Here is a 27,008-nt window from a genome sequence, read left to right on the forward strand (position 1 = left end):
AGGATGAAATTGTTTTGTTTTGTTTTTTAAAAAATAATATTTATTACTTTTAAACCTTACAAAAAAGAAGAAAAAGAAAAGAAAAAGAAATAAAAAGAAAAAGAAAAAAATACATTACAATATACACAACGCAACATTAACACATTAAACTAAACAAAACAGAACAAAAACAGTTTAAAAACATACATCATACCATTTCAATGTCTTATCCTTCATTCCTTTGTTTCCTCGACCTCCTCTCACCTCCCTTTTTCTATTCCAATTCTATTAATTGTTTCAGCAATTCCTTTCCATCTTTCTCTATTTTCTGTCTTATAATTAACTTATTTTAACCTTATTTTCCGTTAATACTATAATACTTATTTATGCTTAACTCCTTATAACATTTCTACTAAAGCCATATAATTTTATTCCAACATTTTTCTAACACCAGGCTGAGGATGAAATTGGGGCAGAACCATGTACACCACTTTGAAATCCTTGAAAAATAAAGGTGGAACAGAATTAAAATAAAATAAAATAAAATGACCTTCATAAGGGGAAAGAAAGGCTGCAATACCCCCCCCAAAAAAAAAACTGTCACAACCCCAATCTCTTAAACACACCTCAAGGATACTGATATCCCAAAGGCCAGTGAATGTTTAGGGGGAAAGGGTTTACAAATTAAACATACTATGGAGGTATCACAAATTGCAAATACAGTTCAACTCTGCAGGAGAACAGTAATAGTACTGAGCAGCTGGTTCCAATGTGAAATAAATGTTCATAAGTGAAGTCTGAAAAGCCTTGAAAAGGAAAAGGCAGAAATGGAAGTTGTGGCAGTTGGGGTATGTGCATCGTGAAGACAAAAGCAGCTTCAGAGAAGGAATGTGTATCCGACCCATGTTGCAATTCTGACATGGCTCCATAAATAATGCCTCAAGTAGGGGTGGAGAATCCTCTATTTAGGGCATGGTGTGTCCCTCCAATTAGTTTTATACATCGTACAAGAACCTGCAAGTATGCATAAATTTTTGTTGTTGTTGTTGTTTTAAAAAGCAACAATGCCCCCCCCCCATGTCAACAGAACAAATATTTAACAAGCAGGAATGGGAGATGATCACAATTTCCAGACCATCTGCATGAGTGTCTTTAGTATAAGTGAGAAAGGAATTCAACACCTGGTGGGTGGCAAAAGGCATATCTGACTAACAGGATTCACCACATAATGTATTTTAATAGTTTGAAAGAACTCTGCAAATATTACTTTGCCTCTTCTCTTCCTCCATTGCCTCTTTAGCTCATTTATGGCTCTGCTCCAGTGATGAATGATAAAAGCCCAGGGCTTCCCTTCTACCAGATGGCACCCTCAGAAGCCCTTCAGTATGAGGGAATTCTCTCTTTGCTTCTGAATTTCAGGTGGACGTGGATTGGAGTCATTGCAATGGACAATGAAAATGGAGAAAGATTTGTGCAAACCATTTCCCCAATGTTTACTAAGAGTGGTGTTTGTTTTGCATTCATAGAAAGAATCCCCAATTTTAGTTTTATTTCTGAAATGTATGGCATGCTACAACAAGCAGCCCGTATACAAGATCAAATTTTTAGCAGCAAAGCTAACGTAGTCGTTGCCTCTGGAGAATCTTATTCCATGGCAACTTTTAGATGGCTTTCATACCTATCAGAAAATGATGACATGGCAAAGAAAGTAAAAAGTAAAGTATGGATAACAACAGCCCAGGTTGAGTTTGCTTCATTTGTCTTTCAAAGGTACTGGGATGCAGGAATATTCAATGGTGCTATATCCTTTGAAATTCACTTCAGAAACCCACCAGGATTTCATCAGTATGTTGTGCACAGAAATCCTTCCAGGACAGATGGGGACGGTTTTATCAGGGACTTCTGGCAACAGGCTTTTGAATGTGTACTCCCAGATATCACTGCAGACAAGGCAGAGGGGAATATTTGCACCGGAGAAGAGAAGCTGGAGATCCTTCCTGGATCATTTTTTGAAGTGAGCATGACAGGCCACAGTTATAGCATCCACAGCGCTGTCTACGCCATGGCCCATGCTTTACATGCCATGTCCACTTCCAGATTCAGACATAGAGGAATGGCGTACGGAGGGAGAGGGAAGAATCTGAATCAACAGTCTTGGCAGGTAAAGGCTGAATATTCTCAATTGGCAAAGCCCTGTTACTTCCTGACACTCTTTGCGTTCCCAAAAGCCTATCAACTTGTTCTTTCCTCTCAGAGTTCAAATGTTTGAGCAGGTGTATTAGGAAGAAGAACACAGAACTGAATTTATAATTCTACAGACAGAGTAGGAGGTGGCACTGATATGATAGTATCCTAGATAATTCCCCACATATTGTGCTGCTTGCAAATGACAGTAGGCCCTATAGGAAAGGGAAATGATAGTGATGTCCTTCCTTGAGTAGGTACTGCCCTGTGTTTGAGCAGAAAGCACTTGTATGAGAGAAGCTTTGCAGTCCAGTGATATCCCATTCCATTCAAAGATTGGTTTCAGATCATCTCTGTTGCCAAATGTTTCAGCTCCGAAACGTCGAAAACCCGGAAATAAGTGTTCCGGTTTTCAAACTGGTATTGAAAGAGGCAATCAGAAGCCACGCCTTGGAAATCGAACGTTTTAGAAGTCAAACGTCCTTCCAGAATGGATTAAATTTGAATTCCAAGGTTTGACTGTACTCTCCTATGTTTGAAGAAAAAGCATTTGTATGAGGGAAGCTTTACAGCCCAGTGAGGTGCCGCTGCATTCATATATAGGAAACTATGGTAACGGTTGAGAGAGATGATCAGCATTCCCTCTATCCCATATCAACCAAATCCTTCCTTAGAACAGGTGTTTGCACACCACTGCCGTGTCTTCTGAGATGTTCAAGGAGGCAAGGGAGGGGAGGGGAGGGGAGAGAGAGAGAGACCTCACTACATACACATATTAGACTTATGGGCTAAATAAAGGGTTGTTAGAAAGATTGAGAGAGAGGCATATGTGTGAAAGAAAACTGATAGGCTCTCTCCATGCTTGGACCTGAATCCACTGACAGTTCATTGAATCATCCCCCACCACTTGCTGTAGGCTCTGCTCCTAGGGGAAAATGCAGCAGTCTTTTCCAAAACCCCTCTCTTTTCTGTTTTCAATTTAGCTCCATCACTTTCTGAGAAGCATCTCATTTAACAATACTGCAGGAGATGTGGTCTTCATCAACCAGAATGGAGAGGCAGCATCTAGTTTGGATATTGTCAACTGGATTATATTCGCCAACCAAAGTTTGCACCGAGTGAGAGTTGGGAGGATAGATCCGCAGGCTCCTCCAGACCAATCATTACTCCTTAATGAAGATGCCATCACATGGCACAGTTGGTTTAACCAAGTAGGGTTTCATTGTTTGCTAATTCAAAAGAGATTCAGTATTGAATAAGCAATCATTATCCACCTGCAAGTCTACTCACTGTCTTTTGAGTCGTAAATTGAGGAGTGGTGTATGACCAAAGCATCCAGGTACCAAATTAAGAGCCAAAAGTTTGCTGCTAGAAGTCCAATATTTTATTAAGGAGGTTACAAAACAGAACCCTTTTACTACAAAATTAAGTTATGCATGGCTAACAGTGTAAATATGCCTTAGGGGGTTGCTAGTTCAGATGAAAATAACAAAAGCTAGGTTGTCTCAGCCTAATCCCAACCATTCAGAACCCACTACAAGCCACATCCATGCAAATGTGGGTTTTGCATCACGCAATCCTTTATGTGAATGTGCGTCATTAGGTCCAGATCAAATATCAGTTTTTGTTTGAAAGGGCCTGGAGACAGGAAGGCAGGTTTTCTTTCAGTCAAATAGAGCCTCTTGGTACATTCCCCCAGCACAAGAGAGTATACATGCTCAGAGACCATGAAGCTACAAAGTGGATTTCTTCACAATCATTGTGACATTGAAGCAACAATATAGCAAACAATGCAGACAAGTGTTATGTTGGACTAATCAAATGGATTATTTTTCCACTGGAAGACTTCAACCAGAATCCTAAGTAGAAAAAGAAAACTATTGTAAAATAAACCAAAGCAATTTGGATTTCTTTACACTTATTAAATACTGATTTCTGACAGGGTGAAGGATGAATTGATAAGCCCCAGGACATTGTCTTTCTTGCTAGAAAGGTGGGGAAAGGAGGCATAATAATACCAGAGGAAGAAACTGAGAACAGACAGCAGCAGGTTCAGGAGAACACACAACTTCTCAGGGTGCTCGTGAAAGAGATGAAAGGAGGAGACATGAGTGAAGGAGGGACATGAGAAGAAAGGTGTGAAGAGCAAGAGACCATTAGGAATGCAAGCATCAATCTTTAAAAAGGAGTGACCTCAAAATTAGTTTTAAAATCAGGGACTGGGTAGAGGGGACTTCCGGGTTGGCGCCATCGCCGAATGGCGGGCTCCCTCCGTGCTCCGGAGGGAGCCGGCTCGGCAGGGGTTGGGTTCTACCGCGCCGGCGACGCGGGGACCCTCAAAAGCCATGGGCACGGAACCCCATGGACATGGTGACTCGGCTGGCACCTTTGCGCCCCTCCCCGGCCCGCGAAAGAGCCTTTTTAAAGGCTAAGGAACGGGCGCCTGGGGGGGGTGGTGCTTTGAGTCCGCCGCTCCCCCTGCCGAGCGAAGCCGCATGCCATTCGGTGGAGAGCGCTGGCTTCTTCTATTGAAAATTTGGATCCAAAAGAAAAACCCGTGAGTAATTGGAATATGGACTAAAAAGAGGGATAAATTTTTAAAATTTGGAGCGAACGGGGGAGGTGGAAAAAGGAAGTCAGCCCCCCCTTAATTGTAGAAAAGACAAAACAAAGGACTTGACAACTAAGATCGAGTGTAATCCTATCTTGATGAACTAACAACCTCGCGAGGGAAAATTATAAGTTTGAGCTGGAGGAGAAAAGGAGAACTTGCATTAAAAAGCAACCCCCCCCCCCCCCGGAATCCCTGGAGCGATTCACGAGAATACCTGGAGAAGAGTAATGGAGGTTTTGACAGCTGTCAAAGAGCTGTCAAAACGGAAGAACAAAATAGAGACGGTGTTTTGAGGACTTTGCCAGTTACACTTGGATATAAATTGGATACAAATTGTTTCAAATAAGGATCAACAAGCTATTTGGACTGGTGGATGTGATCTGGAAGGGAACTCAGTTACTGTAATCCATCTAGAGGAGCTGAGGGATATTGCATGTGTTTTAGCCAGGAAACTTGAACAGTTGAACAGAACTTTCAATCTCCTGGGAAACTGCAGAAATGGAACATTATTTTGTCTACAGAGGTCTACATACTACAAGAAACAATGGATTTATCTGTTGGAAAATGAAAGGGACATGACGTAATGTTTTGCTCCTGAATAACAAGCCTCTGCAGAGGAATTAGAAGCTTTTGGAAAAAGAACCTTTCTGCGGGAGAACAGGGAAACAAAAAGGAGGAGAGTGACCGACAAGAATAAGGAAACAACAAGAGCTGGACAGAACTGGAAGTGGGGACATTTGGGATATCCAGATTTGACAAGCTTATGGAAATAAAATTGGAGTTTTTACTCCTGGATACAAAAATCTGGATAGAAGAAATGGGCCCCTTTTTGAGATAGACTCCTTCTAAGATTGGACACTTGTGATTAAAAATGACTGGTAAAGAATCAGAGGGATATGGGTTTAGTGAAATGTGGGAACACCAGGAAGATATTAGAATTGGAGGGATATAAGGAACGCAACAGGGAAAGATGGGAGGGAAATTTGGAATCCAAAGGCTGTAAAATTATTATTTTTTTATTTTCTTTTCATCTGCACTATATTTGAAAGGGGGGAACTTGTGGAAGGGAATAGACAGATCTTAGGGGATGGGAATTTGAAAAAAATTGGGTTATTGACGATGAGTGTAATTTGGGGATAAGAACTTGTTGAATTTAATTGTTTATTTAGAAGATTTGGAACACAAGAGGGGGGGAGGGGGAAGTCCTGGTTATTGGAAGAAGTGTATAAATTGGATTTAATTTGTTTTAATTTGGAAAATCTTAATAAAAATTATTTTTTTAAAAATAAAATAAAATCAGGGACTGGGTAGAGGAGGAATGGTGGAGACCACTTCCCCAGCCTGACCCTTCCAGAGAAGAAGACAGTTCAGAATTACAACAGGGGTTTAATGGAGGTCACAGCTCAAAGGAAGATGGGGGGGGGAGAGTTGGGAAATATTGAGGGAAGAGGAGGAGGCAGAGCTGGAGCAGCTGGCTGACACTTAATCACTAGAAAGCATTCCAGGCCCACCATCTCCCAGATCCCAGCAAGCCCTAAAAGAGTGAGAGCAAAGGTCTTGAAGACAGATGGCACTAAGTGGCAACCATAGGCAGGGTGCTGTTGCTGAATGAGGATGTGGGAGAGAAGGGGGCTGGAGATTTACTGAGGACAATGCCATTATTCCAAGAGGCTGCATTCCCAAGCCTCTCTCTGTAAATATTGAATAACAAGTAGATGGTAAGGACTTTTCCTTTTCTCATCCATTCCTGGCAACCTGCAGTGGGAGTTGGTTCCTCTGCCACCTGACAGGTATATTTTGTTCTTAACATACTGAGAATTGTGTTGCAGCTTACCAAGAAGTGTCATAGGTTTTGGATAGCTTCATTCCAATTCATGTATTTGTCCAGAATATTTTCGTATTGGAATTCACAAAGATTGCGTTCCTCAAAAATAATTATTATTATTGTTATGTTTATTTATTTATTTATTCATTCATTCATTTTCCGCCCATCTGACTGCGTTTCCCCAGCCACTTTGGGTGGCTTTCAACAAAATCTTAAAATATAATAGTCCGTTAAACATTAAAAGCATTTAATAATAATAATAATAATAATAATAATAATAATAATAATAATAATAATAACCACCACCACCCCCAATCTGGGTGGGTTTCCCCAGCCATTCTGCATTCCTCAAAAAAAAAAATGATGATGATGATGATATCCCCTATCTGGGTAGGTTTTTCCAACCACTCTGGGTGGCATATTCAGAACTTTTCCCCAGACAGCATCTGATGGGTCCAAGTATAGGTGTAGCAACAGGCACAAAAATCAGTTCTAGAGCTGTCTACCAAGTGGACAAGATACTCAAAAGTAACAATTATAACAAAATTAACAGGGAAACTAGAATAACTTCAAAGTGTACCTTAATGGACAAAGCAATCTTTGCAGAACAGATGGGGCACTGCACATCCCAGAACAATATTAAGGGAATATCATATAACTCCAAACATTACTACTACTACGAATATGAAAAAAGTAGTTGCTCTCTGTATGGCCATTACATACTACTGAAATTCTGTGCCAGTTTAGCAACATAGGGAAAGCCCAAAAACATAAAGGATTCCAGAGTCATTAGTTTCTTGATGAATCTTCTGCTCTTTCATTTATGGATTAGACTCAGCCTCTTTCTGTCTGTACTGAGAGATGTCTTCCAGGATCCAGCAAGAAAGTGAAGGAGGGAGAGCCCCCTTGCTGCTACAATTGCATCCCATGTCCAGAGGGGAAGATTGCAAACCAGGATGGTAGGAGAAATAAATAGATTCAATAGATCCAGACTCAGTACTTAGGATTGAATGCTCCTGTAAGGAAGGCTGAGTTTAAGTTTCAAAAGAGGAGATGATCTGCTGTGTGTGTGATCCTACCTCTTTGTAATCATTGCCCTTCAGATAGTCTAAATATGCTAATCAAATGAGCATGACTATGCATTGAGAGTACTTGGGTGGTATGTGTTTCGAATCATATCTAGATTGCAACTCCTTCATAGCTGTCAACCGTCCCTTATTTGGCGGGAAACTCCGTTATACCAGCGCCATGTCCCGCTGCTGTCCCGGATTGATAATGTCCCTTAAATTTCCCGGGTTTAAAAGGAAGCAGCTCCTCCCCCTCCCTCCCTCCCTGCCAGCCAGGGAGGAGGGAGGCTCCAGCTGTGTTGCTTAGCTGCGTTGCTCACCTCAGCTCAACTCACCTGAATTATCTAGAAGAGGTTTTTGGCCTCCGCTCTGGGCACCGGCTCAGAGGAGAAGGAGTGAGGCTGGCGCCACAACTGCTTGGGCCATGAAGGGCTGTGCTAGCCCACGAGCACGGCAGCGAGGGCGGCGGCCAAGAGCCCGGCAGCTAAGCACAGCATTTTTCACCAGCTCGCTGTCATCCATGCGAGCACAAACCTTTGCCGGTCCCTGCTGAGGCGAAGCAGGGCTGGAAATCCATCCGCTTCCGCCTCAGCCCACTTGAAGGGTAGGGCGGCTGCCCACCCCCGTCATGTTTGGTTAGGCCCTCCCTTCTTCGGCTCCATTGGAGAACTGCCTCTGCTGTCAGAGCTCGCAAGGTGAAGCAACAAGCGCCTGGCCAGGCCGTGCAGAAGCCATAGTGGACCGGTCCAAAGGGCTGTGTGCAGCATGGATGAATGGGCGCACCTCCCGCACGGGTGCCTTCTTTCCTAAGCCAAGTGTCTCCCATACCTGACATCAGGACTCAACCCTCACTTGGGGGACCTGCTGCTGCTGCTGCTTAAGCAGCAACATGCAGCAGGGGCGTAGCAAGGATTTGGGGATGGGGCAGAACACCCACCTGCCATCATCCTGTGCAAATTCAGAATGAAATTCCTCAGCAACAGTTGTTTAAAATTACTTCCTTTTGACCCTCAGTGCTCAGACAAATCTGTCAAAATCTTTCTACAATTTCTTTTAGTTAAATATTTGTATTTATTTACTTGATTTAGGGTTAGGCAGCTGCTGAGCCCCTGAGCTATAGCATACCTCTGAAAAACAAGCAAAAAAAAAAAAACATTTTCCGTTGTAGAAACAGCTTGCTTGTTTTTTTATTATCTCGCTGTACACTGCTTTGATGGCTTCAGTTTGTGAATCAGTTTAAATTAAAGGAATAGCAGTAAATGTCGCAAGAGGAGAAGGTGCCAAAGTGGCTGGAATCTGGAAAGCTTCTTGAAGGGTACCTGGTATTTGAATTTGAATAGCAGACCTCATCACAAATTAGTTTTGAAATCTCTGTGAGCTTCAAGACCAGGGAGGTGGGCGAAGTTCTCATTGCTCCTAGACTGTAGCTGGTAACTTCAATTTGAGTTGCTGGATAGACCAGTCACAAAACTCTTGACAGCACAATCTGGTCTATCACAAGTCCATCATAGTTAAGATTTATTTGGCAGAAAGACCCAATAAGCTCAATAAAGCCTACTTCCATGTAAATGGGTATAGGATTGCCGCTTCCAAGTTGAAGCCTCCAGAAGGGTGACATTTTTTTATTTTATAAAAAAACATATTTATTGAAATTTTCAAGAAATACAGAAAAAGAAAAGAAAAAAGCGAACAAAGAAAAAAGAGGAAGAAAAATTAAAAAAAAGAAAAATATTCACCTTTTAAGCCTTATTTTCAATGACATATTTCCATGACTTCCCCACACCTCCCCTTCTTGTATTCCAATTCCATTTATTTAATTCAACAAGTTCTTATCCCCAATTTTTGACCTTATTATATTTAATTCATTATTATATTTAGTTCATTTTATATAACCAATTCTACCTTATAGTCCTCATTCTTTATACATTAAAATCTTTTTCTAAGATCGACCCCTGTTCTCTTCCACGATTTCCCCATTTTTATACTCATAACAAAACAAAATAAAAGGAAGAATAAATCAAAATATAGTTATATACCCTTTGGATTCCCAAACTCCCCCCCCCCTTTCCCGGTTTCAATCCCCATTGTTTATCAGTCTATCTGCTCTCAGCCTGGAGACCTTACATCTGAGGCTCTCAATTCTCTCTCAGTTCCTCTTTGCCAGTTTTTTTGGTAGTCCTTTATGTAAAACCTCAAATCTCGGAGAAGCCCTGTCTCGATAATGTCCATTTTTCTTCCAGCCAGGCCTCTATATTCATAAGTGGAGCTCAAATCTTGTTTCTTAATCCTTTTGAATCTAAATGTCCCCAAAGCTCCAGTTTCCTTCTTGATCAAATTTGTAATCCATAGGTCTTCAGGTCTCTACATAGGGAGATCTCTCCGTTCTTCATTTTCCAATTCAAACCAAATTTTCATCATCCAGTTCTTATTTTCCTTCATGTCCTTCCTGCCAGGCCTCTGGCCTTCCTTAGCCTTCTGCAGCATTGTAGCTCCTCCTTCATCTCCCTCCAGATCATCATATATCTCTTGTTCCACTTTCTCAGATTTATCAAATTTCTTTTCCTGCTCAGCTGCAAAGACTTTTATTTCCGCTACAAGGGCTTTTTGTTCAGCAACAAAGACTTGAGTCAAGTCCCTACCAGTTTCAGTAAAATTATTTACTGTTTCATTCATTGTAATTACCCTCATAGCCAAAATATCACTCTGTTCTTGAAGCTTTCCCAGGAGATAAAAAGTCCTGTTCAGCTCAATGAGTATTTTTCTACTTGCAGCCATTCTTCCAGTGTCCCAAAACCCCCTCTAGAGGGATTATAGTTACTTACTATCCTTCTAATTCCAGTCCCAAAGTCAAAATAACTTGTTTCTCTTTATTTTCAACAGTTTATAACCGAATTGTAACAAATTCAACCGGCAAAGGCAGCAGAAACAATGTTTCTTTTTATTCCCCAACTTTGACAGCTAATTTTGACAGCTGTCAAAGTCCTCTGTATCTTTTCAACAGCCTCTCTCGCGGATCACTCCCGGGTCCCGGGGGGTTACACTTCAGCTCTCAAAATCAACTCTTATCCTCCAGCAAAATTACTTGTACTGTCCAATTGTGAAATTAATTACTTTTATCCAGTAAAGGAGAAAATATTCTCTCAACCTTAGTTAATTAGTCCTTGCTTTAAGTTGTTTACAAGGCGGGGAGACGGACTTCCTTTTTGCGTCTTCCCCGATCGTGCCAAATTCAAAAAGAAGATTTCTCTTTTAAGTCCAAATTCCGTATTACTCACGGGTTGTTGATTTTGATCCAGATGTTCAAAGGAAAAAGTCAGCGCTCTCCGTCCATGGCATGCGGCTTCACTCAGCAGGGGAAGCAGAGGACTCTCAGCACCACGCCGTTCCCCGTCCCCCGTTCCGTAGCCTTTAAAAAGGCTCCTTCGCGGGTTGGGGGGCGCAAATGGTGCCCACCGAGTCACTAAGTCCACAGGCTTCTGCGCCTGTGGTTTTTTAGGGTCCCCGTGTCGCCGCCGCGGCAGAACCCGACCCCTGCTGAGCAGATTCCCTCCGGAGATCGGAGGGAGTCCGCCATTAGGCGATGGCGCTAACCCGGAAGTCCCCCAGAAGGGTGCCATTGAGGTTCCCAACCTCTGTGTGTGCAGGCGATCAACAGGGTTGCCTCCAGATGTCTTCTAAAAGTTGGGTAGTTGTTTATTTCTTTGACATCTGATGGGAGGGCATTCTACAGAGTGAGCGCCACTACCAAGAAGGCCTTCTGCCTGGTTCCCTGTAACCTCACTTCTAATAATAATATGCATAATAATAAATAGTTTATTATTTATACCACACCCATCTGACTGGGTTTCCCCAGCCACTCTGGGTGGCTTCCAACCGAATATTAAAAACACAATACAGCATTAAACATTAAAAACTTCCCTAAACAGGGCTGTCTTTTAAAAGTAAGCCCCCTTCCAGGGCTGGATTCAGGTTTGATGAGGTTCTAAGCTACAGAAGGTAATGGGGCCCTTTCTATGTCCAGCTGTCCTTTGGCAACAACAAATTGTTACTGTTTTTTGTGTTGAATATATGCTATATGGTAATTTATGGACCTAATACGTATCTAAAGCCATTTGCACGCAACAAAATATGTAATTGTTGATCCCTTATTTTGACAGCTGATCCCTTATTTTCGAGGCTGGTGGACCCTTATTTTCAAATCTGTAAGTTGACAGCTATGCACTCCTTCTGACTTGCGCAGGCTGCACCCAGGCTAGTGTGAATAAACATTCAGATGTCAGCGGCTCTGGCTGACCACATAGCTCTTCAACAATACCACATTACAGAGTATCAGACAGTATTCAACATGTGTTTTAATATGAGCAAAGCTCTTTTCTTCTGAGACAGAAAGTCAACATTGGACACAACAAGGTGATATGAGCTAAAGGTCATTTCCTTATTTTCCCCAGATATGAATGACTGTAATAAATGTCCAGACAAAGAATATCCGAGCAAGAACCGGGATGCATGTCTACCCAAGGATATCAGCTTCTTGTCCTATGAAGAACCTTTGGGCATCAGTTTAGCCTGCTGCTCTCTTTCCCTTTCCCTGATCACAGCTCTGGTACTAGGTACATTTATAAAACACCACGATACACCCATTGTCATTGCAAACAACCGAAACATCACCTATGCTCTCCTCATCTCTCTCCTGCTCTGTTTCCTTTGTGCATTGCTATTCATTGGCCGACCTGAGAACGTGACGTGTCTCCTCCGACAAACAGCTTTTGGCATCATCTTCTCAACTGCTGTTTCTTGTGTCCTGGCGAAAACCTTCACGGTGGTTTTGGCCTTCATGGCTACAAAACCAGAGTCCAGGATGAGGAAATGGGTGGGGAAAGGACTTGGCCACTCCATTCTTCTTTCCTGCTCCATAGTCCAAGCAGGAATATGTACTGTGTGGCTGGCAACCTCTCCCCCATACCCAGATGTGGACATGCACTCAATGACTGAAGAAATTATACTAGAATGTAATGAAGGGTCTGTGGCAATGTTTTTCTGTGTCCTCATCTACATGAGCTGCCTGGCCACTGTAAGTTTTGCTGTGGCTTTCCTCGCCAGGAAGTTACCAGACAGTTTCAACGAAGCCAAGTTTATCACTTTCAGCATGTTGGTCTTCTGCAGTGTTTGGCTGTCCTTTATTCCTTCCTACCTGAGCACCAAGGGAAAATACATGGTGGCAGTGGAGGTCTTCTCTATCTTAGCCTCCGGTGTTGGGTTGCTGGTTTGCATCTTTCCCCCCAAATGTTACATAATCATTCTGAGGCCTGAGCTGAACAATAGGGAACAGCTAATAAGGAAGAAAAATTAAAGACTTAAGAAACCATGTCCTTTCTGCATTTTATGCTTTTCTCTGTACAATAGAATATTTGCAAAGATGTTTTCAGCAGCTACCTTATATAATTTTTCCTAGAAATGGTGATTCATGATAGTTAGTCTTGTGTAGTTTTTTATAGGAGGGAAAATAGATAAGGTTACCAGACGTCCTCGTTTCCCGGGGACAGTTCCCAGATTTACAAATCAGTCCCCATACAAAATCCATTGAAGTTGAAAAGTGTCTCTGGATTAATTTGGAAAAAATCTGGTAACCTTAAAGAAATAATAAAAGGGTCAAACAATCCAGGGCCGTCTTCCACATACTTCACATGAGGTAACTTGGGGGCTGAACAGAATATCAATTAAATTCATAGGGGATATGAACATCAGTAGTTTGGATCAGATGAAACAAAAATATTGTGCAAGCTCCAACCCCAAACAAAGAAATGAATAGACACAGAGGCCTCTGACACCTTCAGCCGCTAGCAGGATGGTTTCAATTTGTTTATTTTTCTGGATTTCCTTGGAACCCATGAGAAAGCAGGCTCTTGATACCATTGAGCTCAGATTATGCAAGAGGTTGAAATTCCTACTATTCTTACTGTAAGATCAACTTTTGATATTTCAAGTTCACTACGCTCATTCAGGAACAGAAAGCCATACTTAAAAACCATTTTATCTTTATTTTTCATATTTAATTTCAGTCATGGATGATTGTTTTCAATGTCCAGAAGATCAGTATCCAAATACTGGCCAGGATACATGTCTTCCAAAAGAAATAAGCTTCCTGACTTAAAATGAGCCTCTGGGAATCAGTTTGGTCACTTTTGCTCTTTTATTGACCTTCACTACAACTTTGGTGCTTAGGATCTTCATCAAGCACAAAGAAACTCCTATACTCAAAGCCAACAATCGGAGCCTCACCTACGCTCTCCTACTAGCCCTCGTTCTCTCCTTCCTTTGTCCTTTGCTTTTCATTGGCCAGCCCACAAAAATAACCTGTCTCCTTCGACAAACTGCTTTTGGAGTCATCTTCTCAGTAGCAGTGTCTTGTATCTTAGCAAAAACAACTATAGTGGTTCTAGCTTTCATGGCTACCAAGCCAGGCTCCAGAATGAGGAGATGGGTGGGAGGAAATCTGGCCATCTCCATTGTTCTTTTCAGCTTCCTCATTCAAATGATGATTTGTAGTGCCTGGCTGATAGTTGCTCCCCCACTCCCTGATTTAGACAAGCACTCAATGACTAAAGAAATTGTACTGGAATGTAATGAAGGATCAGTCACCATGTTCTACTGTGTCCTAGGCTTCATGGGAATGCTGGCCATGGTCAGTTTCACTGTGGCTTTCCTAGCAAGGAAGTTACCAGACAGTTTTAATGAAGCCAAGTTCATCACCTTCAGCATGTTGGTCTTTTGCAGTGTGTGGCTGTCCTTTGTTCCAACCTACCTGAGTACCAAGGGAGAGTACATGGTGGCTGCGGAGATCTTTTCTATTATGGCCTCTAGTTTTGGGTTACTGGGCTGTATCTTCTTCCCTAAATGTTATATCATTTTGGTGAGGCCAGAGTTAAACAGCAGGGGACAGCTTATCATAAGAAAGAAATAAAGCATGAACAAGTGTATTTGATGTGGCATATAACAGATGGACTAAATCTCCTTATATTCATTTTGCCACAACCCAACAAAACAGTTCCCCATAGCTCATAGAGCAGACCATGTAGCTCTTCTCCATGGACTTTCCTCTTACACAGTACTGTTATTAAGGGAAGCAGTGGCTCATGTAACCTAGACTCATAGAGCTGGAAGGGACCCCAATTCCAAGATGCGGACTACATATTTTGGAAACCCAATTGGTTACAAGTCTTCTTTAATGAGCTTCTAACTTCTAACTTCATCAATACACCACTGGTCTTTTATTATCTAATGAAAGGGTAATAAAAATAAAAGTTCTGAATAGGTGACAAACACATTTTCTTCAGCAATTCCAGAGGGAATTCTTAGCATTGGGTGAATAACTACATCCCTGCTTGATAATTAACAGGGCTATAATTTGAGTCTGGTTTTGGATACTCCCAGATTGCGTCATTTTGGGAAAATAAACTACCATTTAAACAAGACAATTTTAACTCAGAAAAGAGAAAATGTAGTTTCTGCATAGAACAAACAGTTGCCTTTGTGTTCAGAATGGAGGTTTTAATGTTCTTGTTGCTGGAACTGATTTCTTACATTGTATGTCAGGCTCAAATAGCAAAACGCAAGCTCCAAAGTCCACACCATCCACTTCACATGTATCATCAGCCAGGAGAGTTCCTCATTGGTGTCATTGTTTCCCATGGTGGCTTCATCTCGTCTGCAGCAACATTCACTGAGAAACCCCCACCAGCGCTGCCTGAAGAGCTTGTGTAAGAACTAAGCCACTCATTTATTACAGTACGGGAAAGATCAAACCAAGAGTTGCAGCCTCAGAATAATGATGGTATATATTATGAAACATAGAATTTTGTGAATTACAAAATGAATTTCAGTAGGGGCAAATGTAAGGTTCTGCACTTAGGCAGAAATTACCTGCTATACAAATCTACGATAGGGAACATCGGCTTGCCAGTAGCACAGTTGAAAATGATCAAGGAGTCTGCATCCACAGAAGTATAGTGCCCCAATCAAAAGAAGTAATAGAGCAGCTCTATTCTGCCATACTCAGACCACACCTAGAGTACTGTGCTCAGTTGTGTACAGCACTATTTAAGGAGGATATTGACAAGCTGCAACATGTGCAGAAGAGGGTGACACATATGATCAAGGGTCTGGAAGTCAAGTTGAGGGGGTTGAGTATGTTTAGCTATGAAAATAGAAAACTGATGGGATGTAGGATAGCTATTTTCAGTTATCTCTAGGGCTGTCATCAGGAAGATGGTGCAAGCTTGTTTTCTCTTGCTCCAGAGGGAAGGACCCAAACCAATGGATTCAAGTTGCAAGAGAGGAGATTCTGTCTAAACATCAGGAAGAACTTGCTAATTATAAGAACTGTTCATCAATGGAATAGACAGGGAGTTAACTCCACTGAAGTCTATATGATTAACTACTTTGTTGATATGTAAAACGATATATATGTTCTTTCTGAAACTGTTTGCAACTCTCATTCTAGGGTGGTGCCTAAGCTTTACCAGCACATCGTGGCCTTGGCATTTGCAGTCAAGGAGATCAATGAAGACCCTCACATCTTACCCAATATCACCTTGGGCTTCCACTTATATGACAGCTATAACAATGCAAGGAGCACATATCTCGCCACACTGCTGCTTTTATCTAGGGTGGAGAAATTTGTTCCTAACTATATATGTGATGTTGAAAATAATCTGGTAGGGGTCATTGGGGGACTTGATTCTGAAATCTCCTTTTATGTAGCAACTGTTTTGGATATCTATAAGATTCCGCAGGTAGGACACCTATGCACTATACCTCTGTTAGCTTGAGTTTTAGGTAGGTAGCCGTGTTGCTCTGATGCAGTAGAAATATATAAAATAAAAAATTGTCCACTAGCACCTTAGAGACCAACTAAGTTTGTTCTTGGTATGAGCTTTCATGTGCATGGACACTTTCACAGCACCTGTTCAGGGTGTATTACCAGTTCTGAGTTGGGATGAAATTGGAGCAGAACCAGTTCTTTGGAATGTAAAGGTGGTACAGAATTAAAATAAAATAAAATTACCTGAATTAGGGGAAAGAAAGGCTGCAATACCAGAAAAAAATATGTCACACACCCAATCTCTTACACACACATTAAGTATCTGAAGAAGTGTATATGCACACAAAAGCTCATACCAATAACAAACTTAGTTGGTCTCTAAGGTGCTACTGGAAGGCATTTTTTTATTTTGTTTCGACTATAGTAGAACAGCACGGCTACCTACCTGTAACACATATTAAGGACATCCCAAAGGCAATTGGTGGGAGAGTGGGCTTCTCCCTCACCAGCCATGGCTCCACACACAATATGTGTATGTTTAGGGAGAAAGCACTTTCAAATTAAACACACTCTGAAGGCATGACAAATTGCAGATATAATCCAGTTATGCAGGAAAACAGTAATAGTACTGAGCAGCAGGTTTCAAAGTGAAATAAATGTTCATAAATGATGTCTGAGAAGTCTTGAAAAAGAAGAGGGAGAAATGGCAGTTCTGCTGTGTCTTGGGGTATGTGCATCATGAATACAAAAGAAGTTCCAGAGAAGGAATGTGTATGTGACCCAAGTTGCAATTCTGACATGGCTACAGTAAATAATGTCTTACGCAGTGTTAGGCAATCCTCTGTTTAGGGCATTATGTGTCCCTCCAATCAGTTTCATCCATCGTACAAGACCCTGCCAAATTTTGCAAGTATGCGTAAGTTAAAAAAAAATATAAGATAATATAAGAACAATGCCCCTGTCTGGTCAACATAACAAATGTGTAACAAGCAGGAATAGGAGATGATCACAATTTCCAGACCATCTGCATGTGTGTCTTAGTATAAGTGAGAAAGGAATGCAACACCTGGTGGGTGGCAAAAGGCATATCTGACTAACAGGATTCACCACATAATGTATTTTAATAGTTTGAAAGAACTCTGCAAATATTACTTTGCCTCTTCTCTTCCTCCATTCCCTCTTCAGCTCATTTATGGCTCTGCTCCAGTGATGAATGATAAAAGCCCAGGGCTTCCCTTCTACCAGATGGCAGCCTCAGAAGCCCTTCAGTATGAGGGAATTCTCTCTTTGCTTCTGCATTTCAGGTGGACGTGGATTGGAATTATTGCAACAGACAATGACAATGGAGAAAGATTTGTGCAAACTATTTCCCCAATGCTTACCAAGAGTGGTGTCTGCTTTGCATTCCTAGAAAGAATCCCCAGTTTTAGTTTTATTTCTGAAGTTGCTGACATGCTACGTCAGGGGGCAACAATAAACGAGAAAATTTTTAGCAGCAATGCTAAAGTGGTGGTTGCCTCTGGAGAATCTTACTCCATGACAACTTTTAGGTTGCTTTCATACTTTTCAGAAAATGCTGACACGACAAAGAAAGTAAAAAGTAAAGTATGGATAATAACAGCCCAGGTTGAGTTTGCTTCATTTGTCTTTCAAAGGTACTGGGATGCAGGAATATTCAATGGTGCTATATCCTTTGAAATTCACTTCAGAAACCCACCAGGATTTCATCAGTATGTTGTGCACAGAAATCCTTCCAGGACAGATGGGGACGGTTTTATCAGGGACTTCTGGCAACAGGCCTTTGAATGTGTACTCCCAGATATCACTTCAGACAAGGTGGAGGGGAATATATGCACCGGAGAAGAGAAGCTGGAGAGCCTTCCCGGATCACTTTTTGAAATGAGCATGACAGGTCACAGTTATAGCATCCACAGTGCTGTCTACGCCATGGCCCATGCTTTACATGCCATGTCCACTTCCAGATTCAGACATAGAAGAATTGCATACAAAGAGAGAGGGAAGAATCTGAATCAACAGATTTGGCAGGTAAAGGCTGAACATCCTCAACTGTGAAAGTCCTCTTCCTTCCTGACACTTTTTGGGTTCCCAAAAGCCTATCAACATTTGAGCGGGTGTGTTAGGAAGAAGAACAAAGGACTGAATTTATTATTCTACAGACAGAGTAGGAGGTTGCACTGATATGATGGTATCCTAGATGATTCCCCACATATTGTGCTGCTTGCAAATGACAGTAGGCCCTATAGGAAAGGGAAATGATGGTCGTGTTCATCCTTGAGCAGGTACTGCCTTGTGTTTGAAGAGAAAGCATTTGTATGAGGGAAGCTTTACAGCCCAGTGAAGTGCCACTGCATTCATATATAGGAAGCTGTGGTAATGGTTGAGAGATGTTCAGCATTCCCTCTATCCCATATCAACCAAATCCTTCCTTAGAACACGTGTTCACACACCACTGCTGTGTCTTCCAAGATGTTCAGTGACAGTGAGGAGTAAGAGAGAGAGAGAAACCTCGCTACTCACACATATTTAACTTGCGGGCATTCAGAGAGAGACGGGTTGTAAGGAACTTTCAGAGAGAGGCATGCGGGTGAAAGAAAACTGGTTGACTCTCTCCATGCTTGGGCCTGAATCCACTGACAGTTGCTGTCACTGACCATTTGCTGTAGGTTCTGCTCATAGGGAAAAAATACTCCTCCCTGCATTAGACTGGTGTCTTTTCCAAACCCCTGTCTTTTCTGTTTTCAATCTAGCTCCATCCCTTTCTGAGAAGCATCTCATTTAACAATACTGCAGGAGATGTGGTCTTCATCAACCAGAATGGAGAGGCAGCATCTAGCTTGGATATTGTCAATTGGATTATATTCACCAACCAAAGTTTGCACCGAGTGAGAGTTGGGAGGATAGATCCGCAGGCTCCTTCAGACCAATCATTACTCCTTGATGAAGATGCCATCACATGGCACAGTTGGTTTAACCAGGTAGGGTTTCATTGTTTGCTAATTGAAAAGAGATTCAGTATTGAATAAGCAATCATTATCCACCTGCAGGTCTACTCACTATCTTTTGAGTTGTAAATTGATGAGTGGTGTATAACCAATGCATCCAGGTACCAAATTAAGAGCCAAAAGGTCCCTGCTAGAAGACCAATATTTTATTAAGGAGGTTACAAAACAGAAGAACCCTTTTACTACAAAATAAAGTTAAGTATGGCTAACAGTGTAAATATGCCTTAGGGGGTTGCTAGTTCATATGAAAATAACAAAAGCTAGGTTGTCTCAGCCTGATCCCAACCATTCACAGACCCACTACAAACTGCATCCATGCAAATATGGGTTTTGCATCACACAATCCTTCATCTGAATGTGGGTCATTAGGTCCAGATCAAATATCAGTTTTTGTTTGAAAGGGCCTGGAGACAGGAGGGCAGGTTTTCTTTCAGTCAAATGGAGCCTCTGGGTACATTCCCCCAGCACAAGAGGGGATACATGCTCAGAGACCACGAAGCTACAAAGTGGATTTCTTCACGATCATTGTGACCTTGAAGCAACAATATATCAAACAATGCATACAAGTAGTAAGTTCGACTAATTAAATGGATTATTTTTTCCGTTGGGGGACTTCAACTAGAATCCTAAGTAGAAAAGAAGAAAACTATTGTAAAATAAACCAAAGCAATTTGGATTTCTTTACACTTATTAAATACTGATTTCTGACAGGGTGAAGGATGAGGTATGAATTGATAAGCCCCAGGACATTGTCTTTCTTGCTAGAAAGGTGGGGAAAGGAGGCATAATAATACCAGAGGAAGAAACTGAGAACAGACAGCAGCAGGTGCAGGAGAACACACAACTTCTCAGGGTGCTCGTGAAAGAGATGAAAGGAGGAGACATGAGTGAAGGAGGGACATGACAAGAAAGGTGTGAAGAGCAAGAGACCATTAGGAATGCAAGCATCAATCTTTAAAAAGGAGTGACCTCAAAATTAGTTTTAAAATCAGGGAATGGGTAGAGGAGGAATGGTGGAGACCACTTCCCCAGCCTGACCCTTCCAGAGAAGAAGACAGTTCAGAATTACAACAGGGGTTTAATGGAGGTCACAGCTCAGAGGAAGACAGGGGGGGGAGTTGGGAAATATTGGGGGAAGAAGAGGAGGCAGAGCTGGAGCCGCTGGCTGACACTTTATCACTAGAAAGCATTACAGGCCCACCATCTCCCAGATCCCGGCAAGCCTTAAAAGTATGAGAGCAAAGGGCTTGAAGACAGATGGCCCTAAGCGGCAGCCATAGTCGGGGTGCTGTTGACAAAGGAGGATGTGGGAGAGAAGTGGCTGGAGATTTACTGAGGACAACGCCATTATCCCAAGAGGCTGCATTCCCAAGCCTCTCTCTGTAAATATTGAATAAGTAGATGGTAGGGACTTTTCCTTTTCTTATCCATTCCTGGCAACCTGCAGTGGGAGTTGGTTCCTCTGCCAACTGACAGGTATATTTTGTTCTTAACATACTGAGAATTGTGTTGTAGCAGGGGCCAGAATGAATATAAGGTTAAAGCCTTTGCCAATGTTCTGGTTTTAACGGTGGAAGAACTTTTGGAAAGTGTTAAAAACATACTTATAGCGGTGGAAAGATTTGGTCAAGTGGCAGGATTTATATTGAATAAGAAAAAGACTAAAATAATTGCTAAGAACATGGATCAAGATACGATAGGAACAATGCAACAACAAATAGGTATAGAAGTGGTGAAGAAGGTGAAATATTTGGATAACCCCTAAGAATATTGATTTGTATCAGAATAATTATATACCAGTGTGGAATGGAATAAAGAAAGATCTGGAGGTGTGGGGACGAATGAAGTTATCACTGTGGGGAAGGATCTCAACGATAAAGATGAGCGTACTGCCAAAATCATTATTTTTGTTTCAGACAATTCCAATAATCAAAGGGACTGTGACTTTTAAAGAATGGCAAAGAGTAATTTCAAGGTATATCTGGCAGGGTAAGAAGCCAAGAATTCAATTTAAGTTATTAACAGATGCTAAAGAAAGAGGAGGCTTCGCCCTGCCTGACCTGAAATTATATTATGAAGCTTCATGTCTCTGTTGGTTAAAGGAATGGGTAAAATTAGAAAATACAGAGTTGTTAGATATAGAAGGATTTGACAACAGATTTGGGTGGCACGCATATTTATGGTCTGAAAAGAAGAAAATCCACAAAGGTTTTGAGAACCACATTTTCCGAAGATCGTTGATATAAATATGGGATAGGTATAAAAGCCTACTTGAACCAAAAACTCCACACTGGTTGTCTACATTAGAGGTTATGAGTGTTAAAAAAATCAATATGAGAAGGAATTGGATTACATATGGAAATTTGATTATTAAGGAAGGGGGGGGAATGGAAAATGAAACCCTATGAAGAAGTAAAAGAATATGTATATGGTTGCATTACTTTCAAATAAATGAAATGTTTAAAAAGGACCTTAAAGAATATGGATTTGTAGAGAAAGATTCAAAATTTCAAATAGAAATAATAAATAATGAATATAAAATGTTATCTAAAATGTATAAGGTATTGCTGGAATGGGATTACAAAGGATGAAGAAGTTAAATCTGTTACAATACAATGGGCCAGAGATTTTGGATATAATATACAATTTAATGATTGGATCGAACTATGGAACGAAAATATTAAATTTACTGCATGTACTGCATTAAAGGAAAATGTTATGAAAATGATTTACAGATGGTATATTACACCGGTAAAACTTGCAAAAATGTATAAAACATGCAAGAAATGTTGGAAATGTAATGAGAGGGATGGTACTTTTTATCATATGTGGTGGGAATGTAAGAAAGTGAAGAGCTTCTGGGAATTGATATATAATGAACTGAAAAAAATGTTGAAATATACATTTGTTAAGAAACCAGAGGCCTTTCTCTTAGGAATTATAGGAAATGAAATAAATAGAAAGGATTGTAAACTTTTCCAATATGCAGTAACAGCGGCAAGAATACTACTGGCCCAGAAATGGAAACAGGAACAAGTACCAACATTGGAGGAGTGGAGAATGAAGCTGATGGACTATGCAGAACTTGATAAACTGACAGGGAAGATCAGATATCTACGAGATCAAAAGTTTATCAAGGACTGGGAAAAGTTAACAGAGTATTGGGAATGTATAAGTGATAATGAAATAACGTTAGTGGCATTTAAAGAAACTCTGTAAAAACCTAAGAAGTATTGCAAAAAAAGAAAAACAGGTGTGGAAGGGTATGTCAAAAGGCAATAGCAAATTTAGGAAATGTGTAACTAAAAAGTTTAATTCGGATGATTGTCAGAGAGGCTGAAGGAAGTCAAAAAATGAGAAAATTCGTTAAAGTTGTAATGTGGTGCGATATGTATTTTTCTTGATGAAAATCAATAAAAAAAAATTTTTTTAAAGAGAGAATTGTGTTGTAGCTTGCCAAGGAGTGTCATAGGTTTTGGATAGCTTGATTCCAATTCACGAATTTGTCCAAAATATTTTTGTATTGTGTTCCTCAAAAATTATTATTATTATTATTATTATTATTATTATTGATAATAATAATATCCCCAACCTTGTCTACCTAGTGGACAGCATACTCAAAAGTAAGAATTATAACAAAATTAACAGGGAAACTAGAGTAACTTCAAAGTGTACTTTAATGGAAAGGGCAATCTTTGCAGAACAGATGGGGCACTGCACATCCCAGAACAATTTTTTTTTTCATTTTTATTGCCTTAAAAAAGAAAAAAATTATACAGACAGCAAAACAAAGAAATCTAAATTCACATTGCCTTCTACCAATAAGAAATAGTAATAACAATTACAATGATGAAAATACTAAAAATACCTATACTTCGCCTTTTGAACTTCTATTCTGGTTACAATGTATTACTATTCTATAAGAATCTATTATATCCTTTGCTGTCCCATATATTATTTTATTTCCCAAATTCAACCTAACCCTCCCCTTCATCCCACTGCTTCCCTTCACCTGTGTGAGATCTTCCCATCATAATATATATATATTCTAGTTTCTTTGATAAAATAGAGTAACTTGAAAACTGTTAAATTATAATTACTTCTTTTGTCCTTACACGCTTAACAATTGCCTATTAAAAGTTCTGCTTTAACACCATATTTCTTCATTTATTCCCCTATGCATTCCCATTCTGTATAGAATTTTTGATTGGAGCAGCCCCTGATAGCTGCAGCCATTTTTGCCATCTCGGCTAACTCACAAATCTTAACTTGCCATCCCAGAACAATATTGAGGGAATATCACATAATTTCAAACATTACTACTACTACGAATATGAAAAAAGCAATTGCTCTCTGTATGGCCATTACATACTACTGAAATTCTGTGTCAGTTTACTAACATAGAGAGGGGTCCGAAAACATAAAGGATCCCAAAGTCATTAGTCCCTTGATGAACCTTCTGCTCTTTCATTTATGGATTAGATTCAGCCTCTTTCTGTCTGTACTGAGAGCTGTCTTCCAGGATCCAGCACGAAAGTGAAGGAGGGAGAGCCCCCTTGCTGCTACAATTGCATCCCATGTCCAGAGGGGAAGATTGCAAACCAGGAGGGTAAGAGAAATAAATAGATTCAATAGATCCAGACTCAGTACTTAGGATTGAATGGTGCTGTAAGGAAGGCTGAGTTTAAGTTTCAAAAAAGGAGATCATCTACTGTGTGTGTGATCCTGCCTCTTTGTAATCATTGCCCTTCAGATAGTCTAAATATGCTAATCAAATGAGAATGACCATGCATTAATAGTAATTGGGTGGTATGTGGTTCAAATCATATCTAGAGGGGGCCTTACCACTTCTTCTGACTTACACAGCCTGCACCCAGACTAGTGAGAATAAACATTCAGTTGTCATTGGCTCTGGCTGTGGCACCACATAGCTCTGAACCAATTAAATTCAAAAATACCACATTGCAGCACATTAGACGGTATTCAAAATGTGTTTTAATTTGAGCAGAGCTCTTTTCTTCTCAGACAGAAAGTCAACATCAGAACCAACAAGGTGGTATGAGCTCAAGGTCATTTCCTTATTTTTTCCAGATATGAATGACTGTGATAAATGCCCAGACAAAGACTATCCGAGCAAGAACCAGGATGCATGTCTACCCAAGGATATAAGCTTCTTGTCTTACGAAGAACCTTTGGGCATCACTTTAGCCTGCTGCTCTCTTTCCCTTTCCCTGATCACAGCTCTGGTACTAGGTACATTTATGAAACACCATGACACACCCATTGTCATTGCAAACAACCGAAACCTCACCTACACTCTCCTCATCTCTCTCCTGCTCTGCTTCCTTTGTGCATTGCTCTTCATTGGCCGACCTGAGAAGGTGACATGCCTCCTCCGACAAACAGCTTTTGGCATCATCTTCTCAACTGCTGTTTCTTGTGTCCTGGCAAAAACCTTCACGGTGGTTTTGGCCTTCATGGCTACAAAACCAGAATCCAGGATGAGGAAATGGGTGGGGAAAGGACTAGGCCACTCCATTCTCCTTTCCTGCTCCATAATTCAAGCAGGGATATGTACTGTGTGGCTGGCAACCTCTCCCCCATACCCAGATGTGGACATGCTCTCAATGACTGAAGAAATTATACTAGAATGTAATGAAGGGTCTGTGGCAATGTTTTTCTGTGTCCTCATCTACATGAGTTGCCTGGCAACTGTAAGTTTTGCTGTGGCTTTCCTCGCCAGGAAGTTACCAGACAGTTTCAACGAAGCCAAGTTTATCACTTTCAGCATGTTGGTCTTCTGCAGTGTTTGGCTGTCCTTTATTCCCTCCTACCTGAGCACCAAGGGAAAATATATGGTGGCAGTGGAGATCTTTTCTATCTTAGCCTCTGGTATTGGGCTGCTGGGCTGCATCTTTTCCCCCAAATGTTACATAATCATTCTGAGGCCTGAGCTGAACAACAGGGAACAGCTAATAAGGAAGAAAATTTAAAGACTTAAGAAACCTGTCCTTTCTGCATTTTTGTACTTTTCTCTGTGTGTACAATAGAATATTTGCAAAGACGTGTTCAGCAGCTGCCTTATATATTTTTTTTCTAGACCTGGTGATTCATGATAGTTAGTCATAAATATTGACTATTGAATTCACTCCGGAGAAAAGAGTGAATAGGTGATTAACCTCTGTTGTTCTGAAAAAGCCATTTTTTATGTGTTGTGGAACCAAGATGCTGTCAGTTCCTAGGAATCCTGGCAAAGTTAAGAGACTTATCAGAAGAAGAATCAGCATCTTGCCCCAAAACCACATGTAAATCCACAGTTTCCCACAGATTTCGGTTTCACTTTGCAGCCAGCACTTCCACAAAAAGGACCAAGAGTTAAAAGTAATATAAAATGAAAATTCTTAACAATCAAAACACCCATTCCCTGTTTATAATCTTTCTTACCTGGAAACAATAAAAAAGGCTTTTTGTTTTATTTTGCTAAAAATGGTGTCTTCTTATGCCAGCTGTCAGCTCACATTCCAAGTGAAATTTTCCATTAGCAGACAGATAACACCATTTGTAATTTATCAGAGTTTCAAAAGTAATTTAAATAATGGATATTTAGCTGACCTGATGCTCTGTTTGTTTATCTTTGGGGCTATTATGTGGTATTTGGGCCATTTCTCTACATCACTCACCCCATCTGAAAATTTATTGGTCTTCCCTTTGTGAAGCAGCTTTTTTTTAGAGCACCATATCATTAACCAACACATAATTGTATCTGTTAATGGAGTGTATCTGTTAATGGAGAAGCCTTCACCCTCTTGGTCTCCCGTTCAGGATGACTCCAAGTAGACTTTGGCTGAAAAGCGATAAACATGTTTTCTTTAGTCATATTGCAGAGACTCGACAACCCATATCAAGTGATTACCTCACCTGTAATTATCCCATTATTCCTAATAGCATCCTTCCCACACCCTCAGGACTTATTCTGGCCACATGCAAAATGCTAAAATTAAGACTATTAATAAGGAAGGTCTTGTTAATAACTATGAACTATTCAGAGCTGGTTATATAGAAACACAGATAATCATCATTGTGGTGACCCTTTTTTATATATTGTACTATTCTGGCTTTGCATCATCTGAAGTAATGACCATTCAAGGTAGGCTTTGCTATTCAGGATCATTTGAATAGCAATGGCAAAACAGTTAAATTTGTGCCAAAAATAAATAATCCCTTGCAAGATGGTAGGGTTTTTATTGCAGGTGATATTACTGCCGATACAGAGCTTGTGCAAGTTTCTTCCTCTTCCTCTGTGTTCTGTCAGAGAGCCTGTCCGTATTCTTCACAAATATTATCAGTCAGGAGATCTCATCATTGCTGGCATTATTTCTCAGATCTACATATTTTCAGATACCCTATCCTTTGAAAAACACCCATCTCAGGAATTTTCAGATGACCATATGTAAGTTGGAATTTTTAAAACCCATATTATAAAATGATGTTATTC

General features: G+C 40.6%; 2 protein-coding genes across 13 annotated transcripts in view; both read left to right on the top strand.

The window, feature by feature from the left end:
- LOC310829174 (vomeronasal type-2 receptor 26-like) overlaps nt 1-13,019 on the top strand; it is a gene marked incomplete at its 3' end in the record, with an annotated part of 124,085 nt that extends 111,066 nt beyond the window's left edge. For all 12 annotated transcript variants that reach the window (XM_083707350.1, XM_083707348.1, XM_083707352.1 and 9 more), the window contains 4 exons: nt 1,280-2,140; nt 3,147-3,374; nt 7,435-7,561; nt 12,118-13,019. In XM_083707350.1, the coding sequence (XP_083563476.1) occupies nt 1,280-2,140; nt 3,147-3,374; nt 7,435-7,561; nt 12,118-13,019 (2,118 nt within the window). The remainder of the gene's footprint in view (nt 1-1,279; nt 2,141-3,146; nt 3,375-7,434; nt 7,562-12,117) is intronic.
- A 421-nt stretch (nt 13,020-13,440) lies between these two features.
- On the top strand, nt 13,441-26,255 carry LOC310829178 (vomeronasal type-2 receptor 26-like). The gene is made up of 7 exons (XM_083707365.1): nt 13,441-14,428; nt 15,263-15,426; nt 16,170-16,335; nt 17,676-18,536; nt 19,259-19,486; nt 23,996-24,122; nt 24,605-26,255. Exons 2-7 carry the CDS (start codon nt 15,311-15,313, stop codon nt 25,504-25,506), a joined length of 2,400 nt encoding a protein of 799 aa, XP_083563491.1. The 5' UTR covers nt 13,441-14,428; nt 15,263-15,310; the 3' UTR covers nt 25,507-26,255.
- The last annotated feature ends 753 nt before the right edge of the window (nt 26,256-27,008 follow it).

The sequence above is a fragment of the Podarcis gaigeae genome, assembly GCF_964106915.1.
Source record: "Podarcis gaigeae genome assembly, chromosome: 13".
Classification (NCBI taxonomy): domain Eukaryota; kingdom Metazoa; phylum Chordata; class Lepidosauria; order Squamata; family Lacertidae; genus Podarcis; species Podarcis gaigeae.

Coding starts and splice junctions, on each gene's coding strand:
- LOC310829178 (XM_083707365.1), top strand. CDS start 15,311: ATGTATCATCAGCCAGGAGAGTTCCTCATTGGTGTCATTGTTTCCCAT. Junction 18,537..19,258: donor TGAATCAACAGATTTGGCAG/GTAAAGGCTGAA, acceptor TTTTCAATCTAG/CTCCATCCCTTTCTGAGAAG. Junction 24,123..24,604: donor GAAGATTGCAAACCAGGAGG/GTAAGAGAAATA, acceptor TATTTTTTCCAG/ATATGAATGACTGTGATAAA.